The sequence below is a fragment of the Xenopus laevis genome, chromosome 3L, assembly GCF_017654675.1.
Source record: "Xenopus laevis strain J_2021 chromosome 3L, Xenopus_laevis_v10.1, whole genome shotgun sequence".
NCBI lineage: Eukaryota > Metazoa > Chordata > Amphibia > Anura > Pipidae > Xenopus > Xenopus laevis.
In genome coordinates this window covers 52,920,429-52,935,181 of record NC_054375.1, presented here as the reverse complement: position 1 = coordinate 52,935,181, position 14,753 = coordinate 52,920,429, and the positions used below count along the sequence as shown (strand labels likewise).

At 35.6% G+C, this 14,753-nt stretch overlaps 1 protein-coding gene across 1 annotated transcript in view; it reads right to left on the bottom strand.

Moving 5' to 3' along the window:
- Nucleotides 1–14,753, bottom strand: part of cfap43.L (cilia and flagella associated protein 43 L homeolog) — a 54,558-nt gene that overhangs the window by 1,330 nt on the left and 38,475 nt on the right. The window contains exons 22-37 of the mRNA XM_041586225.1: nt 14,612–14,728; nt 13,721–13,924; nt 12,902–13,108; nt 9,910–9,999; nt 9,070–9,150; nt 8,443–8,568; nt 7,317–7,436; nt 6,624–6,731; nt 6,184–6,270; nt 6,009–6,097; nt 4,748–4,955; nt 3,616–3,728; nt 3,170–3,329; nt 2,032–2,196; nt 1,285–1,365; nt 102–255 (exon numbers count right to left, since the gene is read on the bottom strand). Coding sequence (XP_041442159.1) covers nt 102–255; nt 1,285–1,365; nt 2,032–2,196; nt 3,170–3,329; nt 3,616–3,728; nt 4,748–4,955; nt 6,009–6,097; nt 6,184–6,270; nt 6,624–6,731; nt 7,317–7,436; nt 8,443–8,568; nt 9,070–9,150; nt 9,910–9,999; nt 12,902–13,108; nt 13,721–13,924; nt 14,612–14,728 — 2,110 coding nt within the window. The remainder of the gene's footprint in view (nt 1–101; nt 256–1,284; nt 1,366–2,031; nt 2,197–3,169; nt 3,330–3,615; nt 3,729–4,747; nt 4,956–6,008; nt 6,098–6,183; nt 6,271–6,623; nt 6,732–7,316; nt 7,437–8,442; nt 8,569–9,069; nt 9,151–9,909; nt 10,000–12,901; nt 13,109–13,720; nt 13,925–14,611; nt 14,729–14,753) is intronic.

The window sequence follows — 14,753 nt, the reverse complement described above, 5'->3', positions numbered from 1 at the left end:
TACATGTATGTTCTACATAGTGTCTATTAAATTAAAACTGCATACAAAGTCTTTATTCATTGAGTAGATAATGCAAAATGTACACTTTATATTTTACTCACCAACTACATCATAAATATGCTTTCTTTCAGAAAAAGAAACCAGCAATTCCTGCAGATCTTTGTCAAGCTCTAGGTTAGCGATTATCTTTTTATTTATATGTGTTTCTAGGTCCTTCAGAATTTTTTTGTAGGTCTTCACATTTTTGCCATGTTGCTGGAAAGAGAAAAGTAATGATATGTAGCTTCTGCTGCATTTAAAGAGCATGACACAGTTCAGTAAACAGAAGGCCTAATTCCTTTAGCTTTGCTTGTGGCTATTGCTGAACTGAAGGTGTTTTCTTGTTTTTTAGAGAGGAGATACAATTCTCAGTGGTGACTCATTTTGCACCTACAATGCAGTTTTGGGCCATCTGCACTGGACAACTATGGGTTGAAATGGGACGGTTTTATTTTTCAAACAATGCTTTAACAGGTTCTGTGTATTTTGGGAATCTTCCGTGACATGAAACATTTTGCCCTTGCTTTAATGGAAAACATTGCTATATAAAAGTATTTTCATCCTAGATCTTTCTTTGGAGATACAGGAATATTGGTGATCTAGTTAAATAATTGATGGTGATTGTAAATAACTGTTGCTGCTGGAGCTCAAAATCTAAGACTTGTGATTCTGAGAAAATACTGCATTTTATATTATCAACTGGTATCCAAGCCTTGTTTTCATATCTCTTTCGATAAACATCAAAACATGGGGAGGCCCATTTATCAAAGATCGAATTTCAGGTGAATTTTTTTTAATTCGATTATACTCACAATTTGACTCAGAGGTTTTAGGTGGTGAATATTCAAATTAGGACTGTTTCCATGGTCGAGATGTGATACATCTCACATTAGAATAGGGGATTAAAATTAAAGTGTGTGAATTTTGACATTCGAAAATTCGAATTCACTATTCGACCCTTGATAAATCTGCCCCTTCATTTTGGTTTTATAACAATTCAGCTCAAATATCAGTATGCATATTAGATCTCTGCTTCAGTTCTGCATTTGGTCAGCCTTTTATTTACAACTCAGCAATAAGCAATTCCATGCATCTGTGTTGGCGCAACCTCTTCCATTTATAATATGCAGAGATACTCTGAGGCAAATTGGGTAGTCACCAAATATGTATACTGCTTCTTTAATAAGGAGTAACAGGAAAACTTGTGCTTTTGTCATTCACAATGGCTAATATACTTCTACTTACTTTTTCTTGAGCATTGATAGTTTCCTCTAGGACTTGTATCTGATCAGACATGCGCTTGTCATAATTCTGCTCATTGAGGAACTAAGTTAGAATGAAGAGAGAATTACAGTTACCAGAGCACAGACCTAAGACAGTACAAGTGCATGAGGAATGGAACTGCAGAAGCGAGTGAATGTAAGGTTCCATCATGGAGAGTTGCCTTGTGGGAAACTAATTTGCGGGGATCCACAGAGTCCCAGTTATGCCAATCCCAAATAATGTCACTGCAGTCCTGTGTGTATTTGAGCTATATTTGTATTAGCATTGTGACATAATGAGTAAATTTATTCTTTTTTGAAGCTTAGTAAAATATAGTCCCACCACATTTAACAGTTGACCCTTTTCTTTGAAAATAGCATTTGTACATTATTTGAACACGCTTTTAACATTTAAAAAAAAGATTAAATACCTCCAATAACATACTATTAGATCATTTTACTCATCCTGTGTAGCAAATAGTTAAAGGTAATATAAACCCTATAAACAAATAAGGGTAACATTTTTCTGAACTCTCCTCTAAGCACTTTTGCAAGATACTTTTTTTTTCACTTTCAAGATATGAGACAGTTTTAAACTGATTATGTAATGACTTTGTAAAAACAGAGCCACCTGCTGGTAATTTTGGCAGACTGTGTACAGTCGGAAAAAATACAGTAAGTCCCCCGACACTGCTTGCTACAGCACTTTACAACACTAATAACAACTTACTACTTGGAACTCTTTTGAGACGTGAAGCAAGCTAATGTCCCTAGATTTCTTTTCCAAATCTTCCATTTCCATACGTATTTTCCTATGCTCCCATTCCAGCTGAAAAATCCCTTTTCGGAAATCTTTACTTTCAACCATGCTTGCAATTTTCTGTTCCCCCAAGCCCTGAAAAGACATAAAATATAGAAAGATAAACATAGGTAAAGGTAAACATAAAGTAGAAAACATCTGTCAACTTTGTTTTAAAGTCTAAAAACCTAAACAGTATATATATATATATATATATATATATATATATATATATATATATATATATATATATATATATATATATATATAATTTTTTTTATATAATTATGCTCAAAGGTATGTAAAATCTATTACTGATAGATTACTGTTACATCAAATTTCTTAATTATTCCTCAAAAGATATTGCTGTCTTCATATTCTAGCTACAGTTTCATAAAGCTCAGATGCTAATGAATGTACGGTAATGCAGTTCACTTGTAACAACAGGAGACATTGTTGTGTGGTGTGATCATAGAATTCTTCACCTTTCTTGCCTGTCCCTTCCTGGGGTGTCCCCAGGTGCTAGCTAGCTTGTATCTTTGCACTAACACTCACCTTCTACACATATTCCACTGTGTTGCATGAGGTGTGTGAATACCTTGTGTTTTAGGAAGGCTTTTAATGTATTTAAACCACTTTCTTTTTCTTTCCATTTCATGTCATGTTTCAGGGTCTGCTCCTTAGAAGCCATGTTCTAACATCTTGCAATGATAAGATGTTACAAGATTGAAACAGGCTGTTTGGAAGTCTTATTGTTTTTGGCCCTCGATTTGATACCGTGACAGAACCCAATACATAAATTGAAGTCTTCAGTGCAGTGCTCTTCAGTAAGGGAATGTACAGTGCAGCAGCTGTTCACATTACAGTCAACAGAGCAAAGCAGTTGTTATAGAGGCACACACCTTTTTTTTCATTACAAGATTTTAATTGTGGTCACTGGCCATTATTGTCTTTATCTTATCTTTTTTCTTGCCATCAACCATGCTGCTCCAATAAAAACTCATCAGCCTTGTGACTTTCCATTCTAGCAGCATTGGTATGAATAGTTATTTTTAAACATTTAACTGACCTTTATGGTGCTGTTTAAATCTTCAATAACACTTCTATGAAGAAGAATGGCGTCTTCGAAACTGGGAATTAAATCTGTGTTCTCCAGCTCAACTTGGCCTTGTTTAAGAAGGAACTGGACAGTCAAGTCTAGCTGAAACTTCATTTTTTCATTCCGCAGCCTAAATCAAGAGAGTTTTATTAAAATATAGTAATTAACAGCACTGGGCAATATATATATGGTTCACATATATTTTTTCTAGCATTTAGTATTAGGCCAAGATCAACTTAAGCTGTCATTTTGTTGCATCAGGGCTACTACTACAGACAATAAAAATATATAGTTATTATATTGCAGAATTAATGTCACTCAGCATTCTCGTTTTGTAATGACTGTTTAAACAAAATAGAGATTTGCCAAATACAGTATATAGAATAATATAATTAGAAATGTATAATGTATTTTACACATTGAGTTCCTGCATGAAATTCTCAATATCCTGACGCATCTTCTCATCTTCTTCTATCCTCTTATCTAGGAATGCCTGCATTTCCGCTAAGACAAGGGCTTTGATCTTCACCTAAATAAATAAAGCTAGTAAGTAACATAAACATTTTCTTAAATAGTTGATACAAATCTTGGTCAGGTAAAGTTTTGCTACACAAAGTAATGTGAAATTGACATGGGCAATGCTTATATTTTATTCTGACTGCTGTAATGTGTAGGTATTTATATAAGTAAGGAGCACAGACTGGTCAAAGGAAATGGGTGCAGAAAAGCATAAGGGGCTGTACTATACCATCAGGGGGAATATATATAAATAACACTTTACCATGAGGTGGTATATCCTGTGAATTGATTGATTTAGGTATATTTTCTAGCATGTTTGGGGGCTTTTTGTGTAGGCATGCAAGTGGCCATACCAGATCAAAGCAGCTGGGGTTTGATTAGTCTTACTGATAAAAATGGCCTTACATGGGCCGACCTCAAGGTTATCTGTGGGCTAAACAGATGGATATTACTAACTAGATATCCATGATAGATAGCCACAGGACATTGCTTTGTGTATCAAAGGAATCAATAACATGAGAAGCGAGGAGGAGCTGCAACTCTCACTCCCTCATCTGCCCATCTGCCTGCTCAGAAGTCTCATGATTTCAGCAGATTCAATTTTTAGAACAACTTTTTTCTCCTTATAGGGAGAAATAATGGTCTACTATAACTGACCAGGTACCCTACATGGTCCTGCCTTGTGTCTTTTTGGACACATGTCCACGAGTCTACACCTAGAATCCTTGCCATAAAGCAAAACAGGACTGCATTTTTTTCTGAAAAAAATAGAGACCATTACATTTGTACACTGTACCAGGAAAATAACTAGCTTCCTGTAAAAACACAAAGTGACTATACAAAGTAAAGTTAAACACATTTTTTACCCAAACTACAATTCTTTACCCATTGATTTAAGCTGTACACAAACACTGTTTATTCTGACAATAGTATTATTTAAGTTGAAACAGACCACAAGTCATCAGCACAACAAAAAAAACATAAATAAAAACATATAGGGCAAAAAAAAACCAGACATGCGCTTCATACCTGCTGCTCATACTCTATCTTTGATCGTCTTGCAAGACAGAAACGCTGCCACACTGGCAATTCCACTCCTTCAGGCACATTTTCTGGGGTGTCAAGTTCATCCATAGCATGCATTAGCAAAGCAATTGAATCCTTATATGCTTTAGCTGATCCTGGTCGCTCACCAAAAGGAGCTGTACTGTCTGCTTGAGTCCTTAAGCGCTGAACTCTGGAAAACCAAATAAAGAAAATGAGAAGCCTGCCCTGTAATCCTGCATTTCACAACGAATAAAGATGAATATTTCTATATTCTACAAATACACAGTTGGAGATCTATCTTTTCCATCCAAAGGCAGATTGTTGACCAGTCTGACTACACACAGTGAGACAAATTAGCCAGTAAAGGCACTCCATTAGGCCAGTTATCATAAGTATGATCAGTTGAATTAATATGTAATAAATGTCTTTTTAAAATCTGCACAAATCCAAACAGCTATTCTCGTTGGCCATCTATGGCTGCACAAAGTATATAGGGACAGTGTAACTATATGTCCAAGAAACTGAAACGGACAATAAAACCAAGGTTTCTAGCTTGAGATTCAGTGTCAGGTGATGCATGTTTTACTTAAGGTGGCCATACACGGGCAGATAAAGCTGCCGATATCGGTCGTTTGGACCAATTTGACAGCTTATCTGCCTGTGTATGGGGGCTTCCGACGGGTCTTCCCAATCGATATCTGGCCACGATATCAATCGGGAAGGTTTGATTTTTAACCGACCGACCCGTCGGAGCCCCTTGGCGTATTGTAATTCGATCGTTCAGCCATACGACCGTACGTTTGAATTACCCCCGATATAGCCATGCCATTAGTGGCATATTGGGGAAAGATCTGCTCGTTTGGCGATGTCGCCAAACGAGTGGATTTTTGAGTCTATGGCCAACTTTACACCCCAACATATATTGAATATATGAGAATTTGTCATACAGAAGCCAGTAGGATTGCCCACTGCAGAAGGGAACACTGCTAATACTATTTAGAACAGGAAAAACATATTTAACATATTATTTTTCCCCACATGCTCCCACTGTACTAGAGGTAACACTTTTATTATTTTTTTTAAGCTGAATTAGCAATTCTGACATATAGTCCAGCATTTCAGACTGGATGGTCAGTAACATCCAGTAGGAAATGGCATTTAAAATGTCTCAGTTACATTCAATTAAATACAAATTATTCTCTAAGCAGAAAATCGTGCAATAAAAATAAGGACACTTAATTACCTTGGTCTTCGTTTGTAAAGTTTATAAAGTTGATCAACTTGGTAAGATGTAATGTCAGAAAACTCCTTCTTAAATCCACGGTCCAAAAGCTAAAACCAAAGTTAACAGACACATATAACACACAGCTAGTGTTATAAATCTTCAAACAGTAAAAAGAAACAAGCAGCACCTTTACCTTATCCTCAGCTACCAGATTGTCATAGGACTCCCTAAATGCCATTACTTGCGATTTAAAAGACTTGACTATTTCTGCTGTTTGATTCTAAAAATGCAACATAGGAAAGAGAGAGAGGTAATTAATACAAATGGAATTAATGTACTTAGCATACTATCATAGTATACTAACATAGCATATAGTGACAACCTTTTAAACAGTCAATAAATTATGACGGTATGACATGTGAAATGTGAGTTACTATTTAACAAGGGCAATCTTCATTGGCATTACTAGAAAAACACATCATATGATAGAAAATTGAGATTAAATGTAGCAAATTAAGTTGGCATTAAATTCTAAGAAAGTACAACATGCAGTAAAGGTTTTACCTATAGGCTGGGTCTTCTTTGAAGGATACACCCATTTTATTGTAAAGGAAATCATAGCCCAACACGCACCTTTTGTTTGCGCTTCTTATCCAGAATATAAGCTAAGTGTGCTACTCTTGTGTTTATCTCCTCTTCAATGAGAAGCGAGAAAAGGAGATTATTAATTTTCAGTTCCTCCTGAGGGAAACAATATTTACAAAGTCAACAAATTTACAAAAACCATCATAGTGTAATTTACAAAGGGCTATGCAAAGAAAACATCCTCAGCATACTATACATATGTCTCTGTATTCCATATACATGACAATATTTGATCCACCAGTCTATAAACAGCACCAGGCCGTTTTGGCCACTGAAAGTAGATTCCCAAAAGTTTAGTAAATCCATGATAGTTTGCTTTTTGCGGTGTAAATATGACTGGCAGTGTTGCTGGCATCACAATAGAAGAGCCAATGGTGCATTGAACAAACTGTGCATATATATATATATATATATATATATATATATATATTCTGTAGGTTTGTCTATTGCAAAAGATCTATTTCTGAGGAGTTAACCTGAAAAAGATAGCTTTAAACACCCATGAGATTATGAGAATACCCTCACGGGTCTTTTAATTTAACAAAGGTGCACAGTTACATTTAATTCTGACAACAATATCAGATATTTTATGTATTCAAGCCACCCACTTTTCACAAATGAAAGTGCTGTTCCTGTGTGGGCAGCCAGGCATTAAATATAATTCTAATTATTACACATTACCTGGTAAATTGTCATCTCTGATTTCACCTTCTTTTCAAACAGTCTGGCCAAGACATCATCAAAACTCTGGGTGGTTTCAATTACAGATAATTGCATTTTTTTCATTTCTGCCTCCAGAACCTATAAAAAAGAAAGATTTTCTCTTGAGAACAGAAAGAAGAACCCCATGAACACACCCACAAGAAAGAGTAAAGTAGAATTGAAACACACACTTCTAGCCTTAAAGGGATACTATCATGGGAAAAATTTTTTTTTTTCAAAACGCATCAGTTAATAGTGCTGCTCCAGCAGAAATCCATTTCTCAAAAGAGCAAAAAGATTTTTTTATATTCAATTTTGAAATCTGACATGGGGCTAGACATATTGTCAATTTCCCAGCTGCCCCAAGTCATGTGACTTGTGCTCTGATAAACTTCAATCACTCTTTACTGCTGTACTGCAAGTTGGAGTGATATCACCCCCCTCCCTTTTCCCCACCAGCAGCCAAACGACAGAACAATGGGAAGGTAACCAGATAACAGCTCCCTAACAAAAGATAACAGCTGCCTGGTAGATCTAAGAACAACACTCAATAATAAAAACCCATGTCCCACTGAGACACATTCAGTTACATTGAGAAGGGAAAAACAGCAGCCTGCCAGAAAGCATTTCTCTCCTAAAGTGCAGACACAAGTCACATGACCAGGGGCAGCTGGGAAATTGACAAAATGTCTAGCCCCATGTCAGATTTCAAAATTGAATATAAAAAAATCTGTTTGCTCTTTTGAGAAATGGATTTCAGTGCAGAATTCTGCTGGAGTAGCACTATTAACTGATACGTTTTGAAAAAAACATGTTTTCCGATGACAGGATCCCTTTAATATTACTACTTTCTTAGTTAGCTAGACCCTGCAATATTAATTATTTCACATAGCGAAAGCAACAAATACAGTATTTTTTATGAAATATATATATATGATTATATGAATTCATATAAACTTGCCATGATAGTCGCTTCTTTAAACATATGTTCACTATTTCTCCAGGATTTCTGGAGTTACTGTATGTGTATTTTGTAATTAAGGATGCTTTACATTTTACATAAAACAGAAAATATTACTATTTTTAACTAGCACATGGTCTTTACCTTACTGTACTTCTCCTTTTCTTCACTGAGGTCCTTACATTTTTTCTCATACTCTTTGAATTGCTTCTTTTCCTCTTCAGTCCATTCAGCTTCAGTTCGAGCTAGGAAAACTGGTTGTGGAACTTCCTGGAAGAGGGAATTGATCAAGAAGTCCTTACTATACATATAGAAAGGGTAGATATGTATATACACATAATGATCCTTGGGTCACTACAGGAGATAGCAGAGCAAAAGATGCACCAATAGTCTTTCCTAAAAAACAGTGCTTTAAACAACTAAAGTAAACCGCAAAACCACCCAGGGGAGAAATTTCTGCATATTTATTTTCATTTGTTTTACAATCCTTCAGCTGCAGCTGTCCTGAAACGCTACGACCTCTGTAATAAATATAGCTTTTGTAATTCTGTTACAGATGCTACAGAAGAAGACATTATAAGAGGTAAAGCCTTACCCCCATATGTAATAAAAGGCATTAAGTTTGCCCAGGAGCAGTAAACCATAGCAACCAATAAGATGTTTGCTTTAAAACAGGTGACCAGTAAATCCTACCTGCCGACTGGTTGCTATGGGTTACTGCTCCTGGGCAAACTTAGCACCTTTTATTACATAACCCCTTAGTGTACTTACCATTCGAAGAATATCTTCTTTCTTTACCTCTAGGACACCTCCCATCATGTCATCCAAAGCCCGCTGCTTAGCATTGTCTTCCTGAAATAGTTAAAGATACTAGCAGTTAAGAATTATTTGCCCTTACAGACAACCAACCTTTGCCTGTCTGGGGATGATTGGAACTCCAGTTTCTGTTAGTTGTAGAGATAAACATTTGCAGTAATCTAAAAATCCCACAGGAACATCTCTCTTTTTCAGTGTTTCACAGTTTATGGAGATGCTGCTTTAGTACAGTGATAGCCAAGTAGATTTTTAAAGTAGTGAGATATGAAGGGATAACAGTACAAATATATATGATATTTTGATACGTGAATTATAAAGTGTAGCATTTTTTACACCACAATATATACAAGCACCGTAGGGTCAATTTATACCAGGACATGAACTTCTCAACAGATATCACTCACTTGCTTCCCAAGATCTTATTCTTAAAAATATGTTTTCTAAAGATATAAAATCATTATTTTTTGTGAATTTTTAACCCTCTAGGTAATAACAACTACATTGTGGATCTCACAACATTGTGAGATCCACATCCTACCATATTTCCACAGTAGTAACTAGTAATTTGTGTATTTAAATTTGACAGACATTTTAAAAATTGCTTGACATTTAGGTTCTTGAATATTTAGAGGTTGAACATTTTGGATTCAGTCAAATCTGAATCCTGCAAAAAGTGCTAAGATCTGGCTAAGTTCCAAAGCAGATTCTGCATTGCACTGTGTACTAAGCTGGAGATCCATTAACTTTAATGGTTCCTTCAATCCAATAAAAAGAGAGGAATGAGTTTGTATGTACCTGTGCAGCAAGGCGCTTTGCCTCTTCCACTTTTGCTAGATGCTCTGCCTTTGCTTTCTGTTCAGGTGTTAGATACCGTTCTACTTTTACCTGCCAAAGGAGAAAGATGTTATCTGTAATTGACAGGGTAGCGCAGTAAAGATCTAATAGTTATTATGGTGTATCAGATCTCATTTATATACAACAATTAAAGGGATACTGTCATGGGAAAACATGTTTTTTGTACAAAATGCATCAGTTAATAGTGCAGACTTCTGCACTGATATCCTTTTTTCAAAAGAGCCAATGTATTTTTTTATATTTCATTTTGAAATCTGACATGAGGCTAAACATATTGTCAGTTTCCCAGGTTCCCCCTGTCATGTGATTTGTGATCTGATAAACTACAGTTACTCTTTACTGTTGTGCTGCAAGCTGGAGTGATATCAGCCCCCTCTCTTCTCCCCCCAGCAGTTTATCATCAGAACAATGGGAAGGAAACCAGATAACAGCTCCCTGGTAGATATAAGAACAAAACTCAATTGTAAAAATCCATGTCCCATTGCGACTCCTTCAGTTACATTGAGTAGGAGAAACAAGAGCCTGCCTGAAAGCAGTTCCATCCTGAAGTGCTGCGTCTTTCTGAGAGCACATGACCAGGCAAAATGACCTGAGAATGCTGCCTACACACCAATATTACAACTAAAAAAATACACTTGTTGGGTTAGGAATTACATCTTACACGATAGAGTGAATTATTTGCAGCGTGTAATTTAGGAATAAAAACTACACCATAAAAATCATGACAGTATCCCTTTAAGTAAAAACAAGGGTGTGTCACACAAAGTGTTCTAATGACATCTATCCTGGCCTACAATGGCCTAATAACTGTATTGTGATCTGCCATGAAAGTGCAATCAATGATTTGCTGTTTTGGGTGTGCTCTGCTGAACCCTATTTACACAGATACAACTGCATTCAGAGAACACAATTGGTCTGACCCTTGCTGTTGGGCCTGTGATTTGTGGTTGTTTAGCATACTTGTTTTGACATTTATAATTTACACCATTACTGGAGTCCAGTTGTACCTATAATGTAGGCTTTAGAGGCGTTACCCAGTGCAGTAAATGTCTAAACTGCAAAATTTTGCTTCTGCAGTGAAATATCTTAGTCCTCTGCCTTTCCTGCAGAATGGCTTACTGACTAAAGGGGCATTATTCCCCCTTTTATTCTTTCAATAAATATCATCATCATCATCATTTATTTATATAGCATCACTAAATACTTTTGTTTCTATTGTTTCAATTGGGAAAGAAAGAAAACTGACTCAGGTGGTTAAAACAAGTCATTAGTCCTGTCCACCAAGAAGCCCTCTGTACAAACCATACCAACCTTTCTCCCAGCTGAAGCAGTTGTTAGGCTCTAGATAAGGAGCAATTCAATATACAGAGGACTCTGTGGCTGGTAATCTGTTTTAACATCTAAACTAGGAATTTAAACAGTGACTTACTAGCAGTAATTATTTCCATTTTAACTGTTAGATCTGTGATCCAAGTCATGCATATTTGTATCAGTATGTTACTGCCTGTTGTGAATGTTGAACCAATACAGAGAATACATGATAAAATATTTAATTTCATCTTTTCCCAGTTTATTAAAAGCATTAGAAAGTTTCAGCCTCACTGAAAATGAATTCAACAATGTGATTTCCGTTACTGTGCAACTTTCTTTCGTGACGAAACGTGACTATTCTGTCCATGTTTTTTCTTACATATACTAGTGTTCGAAAAGACACAGTAGCAGAAAAGAAGTCATGTGTGTTTTAAAGGGATCGTGTTTTTTCCCGCTCAAATAAAAAAATCATAAATATGCCTCCAAGTCTTAATGGTTAAGAGTACAAGATTAGGCAAAAAACACAACATCTTCTGGAAGAAGCTCAAGATGTTTATGTTTATTACACAGTTCTGCCTTGCTCCTGATGCTTGTGTGATCAATCTATAATATATTATATTTTCTAAAAGGGGTGGTTCAGCTTTAAAATAACGTTTAGTATGCTATAGAAGGGTTACTTAGTTCTAAGCAACTTTGCAATTGGACTTCATTCGTTATTTTTTATAGGTTTTTAACTATTTGCCTTTTTCTTCTGGCTCTTTCCAGTTTTCAAATGGGGGGTCATTGACCTCATATAGAAAACAAATGCTCTGTAAATTGCTACTTTTTATTACTCATCTTTCTATTCAGACCCTCGTCTATTCATATTCCAGGCTCTTCAAATCAAATCAGTGCATGGTTGCTAGGGTAATCTGGACCCTACCAACCAGATTGCTGAATTTGCAAACAGGAGAACTGCTGAATAAAAAGCTAAATAACTCAAAAACCACACATGATAAAAAATAAAAAAAAATTGCAAATTGTCTCAGAATATCACTCTCTAGCTCATACTAAAAGTTAAGTCAAAGGTAAACAACCCCTTTAAGCTGCATATAACATCAACGATTTTATAGGTTATACAGTCATGGAAACACATTTGCAGTTCTTATGTATAGAGGTATGTGAATATAATCTCGTACCTCTGAATCATCCACAGTCAGTGCTCTCTCTGGCTTCTCATTATCAGTAAATGTAGGCTCCAAGAGTTTCTCTTGCAGATTAAGTTCAACCATGATCTCCTGAATGCGATTATTTCTTTCCATTACACGAGTGATCTCTTGCTCTTTTTGACGACACACCGTATCAAAGTCTTTGTTGAAGGCATTCTTGATATTCTGAATGATGTCCTGTGTTGGCAACATGCATTTTTGTCAATCAATAACCCTCTTCTATTATTTATTTATATTTTGTGTTGTCATCATATTAACAGTCCCTGCAACAGTGAAGCTTACAATCTATGGTCCCTATACATACAAGAGTTATAGGATTTCAAGAGCTACATTAATAGAGTTTCTGGATTATACAGTCATGGAAACACATTTGCAGTTCTTATGTATAGAGGTATGTGAATATAATCTCGTACCTCTGAATCATCCACAGTCAGTGCTCTCTCTGGCTTCTCATTATCAGTAAATGTAGGCTCCAAGAGTTTCTCTTGCAGATTAAGTTCAACCATGATCTCCTGAATGCGATTATTTCTTTCCATTACACGAGTGATCTCTTGCTCTTTTTGACGACACACCGTATCAAAGTCTTTGTTGAAGGCATTCTTGATATTCTGAATGATGTCCTGTGTTGGCAACATGCATTTTTGTCAATCAATAACCCTCTTCTATTATTTATTTATATTTTGTGTTGTCATCATATTAACAGTCCCTGCAACAGTGAAGCTTACAATCTATGGTCCCTATACATACAAGAGTTAATTTTATCAAGAACCAATTAACCAGTATGAGTAGTGTTCGCAGTAAGATAGGTCTTTGCTTTGGATATCTATTAATAGGTGAGAAAAAACAAACCGTAATCTTTACATTTCAATAGGAGTTAACTGCTCTTTGTTGAATTAAAAACACATTCTGAAAATTAAAATATAAATGTAAATAGTCCCAGTAATCACATGATTAACATAAAAAGGCTTATAAGAAACATAGCTGCTGAACTAACAAGCCAGTAGATAGCAGGAGAAGAAGATGCAGTTTAGCTATGTTTGTTGGGTAAATATTTATACCACAATTTCCATAGGGTAAATTTATTTTTAGCTGATGGAAACTGTGAGGGAAATATTCTTAATTATTTACAATAATACAGCTGCAGTGTTAAGATGCCAAATCTAACATACATCTAACATATATTAATGTTGATAACTGGGGCACTTTACTTATGTTTGGAGTAAAAGTCTTACTTGCAATAGTATGATTTGGTTAATCTTCTCTTCCCTAGAATGAAGAATTAGCTGGCTGTACAAGCAACTAGTATCCCCACCATAATGATCACTCAGGCTGCCAACCAAAGATGAGCTGTCTTGACACTTCATTAGTTCCTCTTCCACTTCCTCTTCATCATCTGGCCCAATCTTTGGCTGAGTCTCAACAATTTCCTTTCGAACCTTACAATATCATAATAATAATTTGTTATTGCAGTTCTATACTTATGATTTCTGCTTGGTAATATAAGAATGTTCTTACAGATGAACAAAATGTGCTAATTCCTAGTTCTAAGCAACTCAGAGCGCACAAGTTCCTTGTATCATTTACTTCTATACCACAAGTGTTTCGCAAGTGATCACTAGGGGCATGCACTTGCACCCCATGGTAAGGTAAATGACCCTTAGAATCTCTCTAATAAACACTATATTGTAATGTTATTGACTATCACTGTTTTGTATTTGTTATAGGGACAATGGTTAATGTAGCAGATGGTAATAGAGATAAATCCGTCTGGTTTCTACATGTTCAATCTAGTAAGGGTCTTGCATCCTTTCTTTATTTATTACATTAGAAATGCCTGACTTGCAGACAGTACATTCAGCTGTGATTAAAGTACAGCTCTCATTATCCACTAAAACCTTGTCAATTGTGGGAGTACTTTTCATTCTCTAAATAGTTAGCTCTATGGAGTAACATTGATGCACTAATCTGTATGTGAATTAAAAGTAAATCTACTTGTCATTTTAACTGCTTGCTTTCCGTAATCATAATTATTTATTTTTATAAGCTGTAAATAACATCTTATAGGTTATTTACATTCATATGATTTGTATGAAAGGCCAGAACATGCATTTTGTTTCCATTACCTTGAGATCAACAGCTTCAATTTTCATGAGATTTAGCACTCTAGCAAACTTTTCCAGTTCCTTTGGTGTTCGTTCTTTCATTGGATAATTCATAACTTCATAACCTGTATGGAAAGCCTTCAATAATACCAAGGTAAAATAA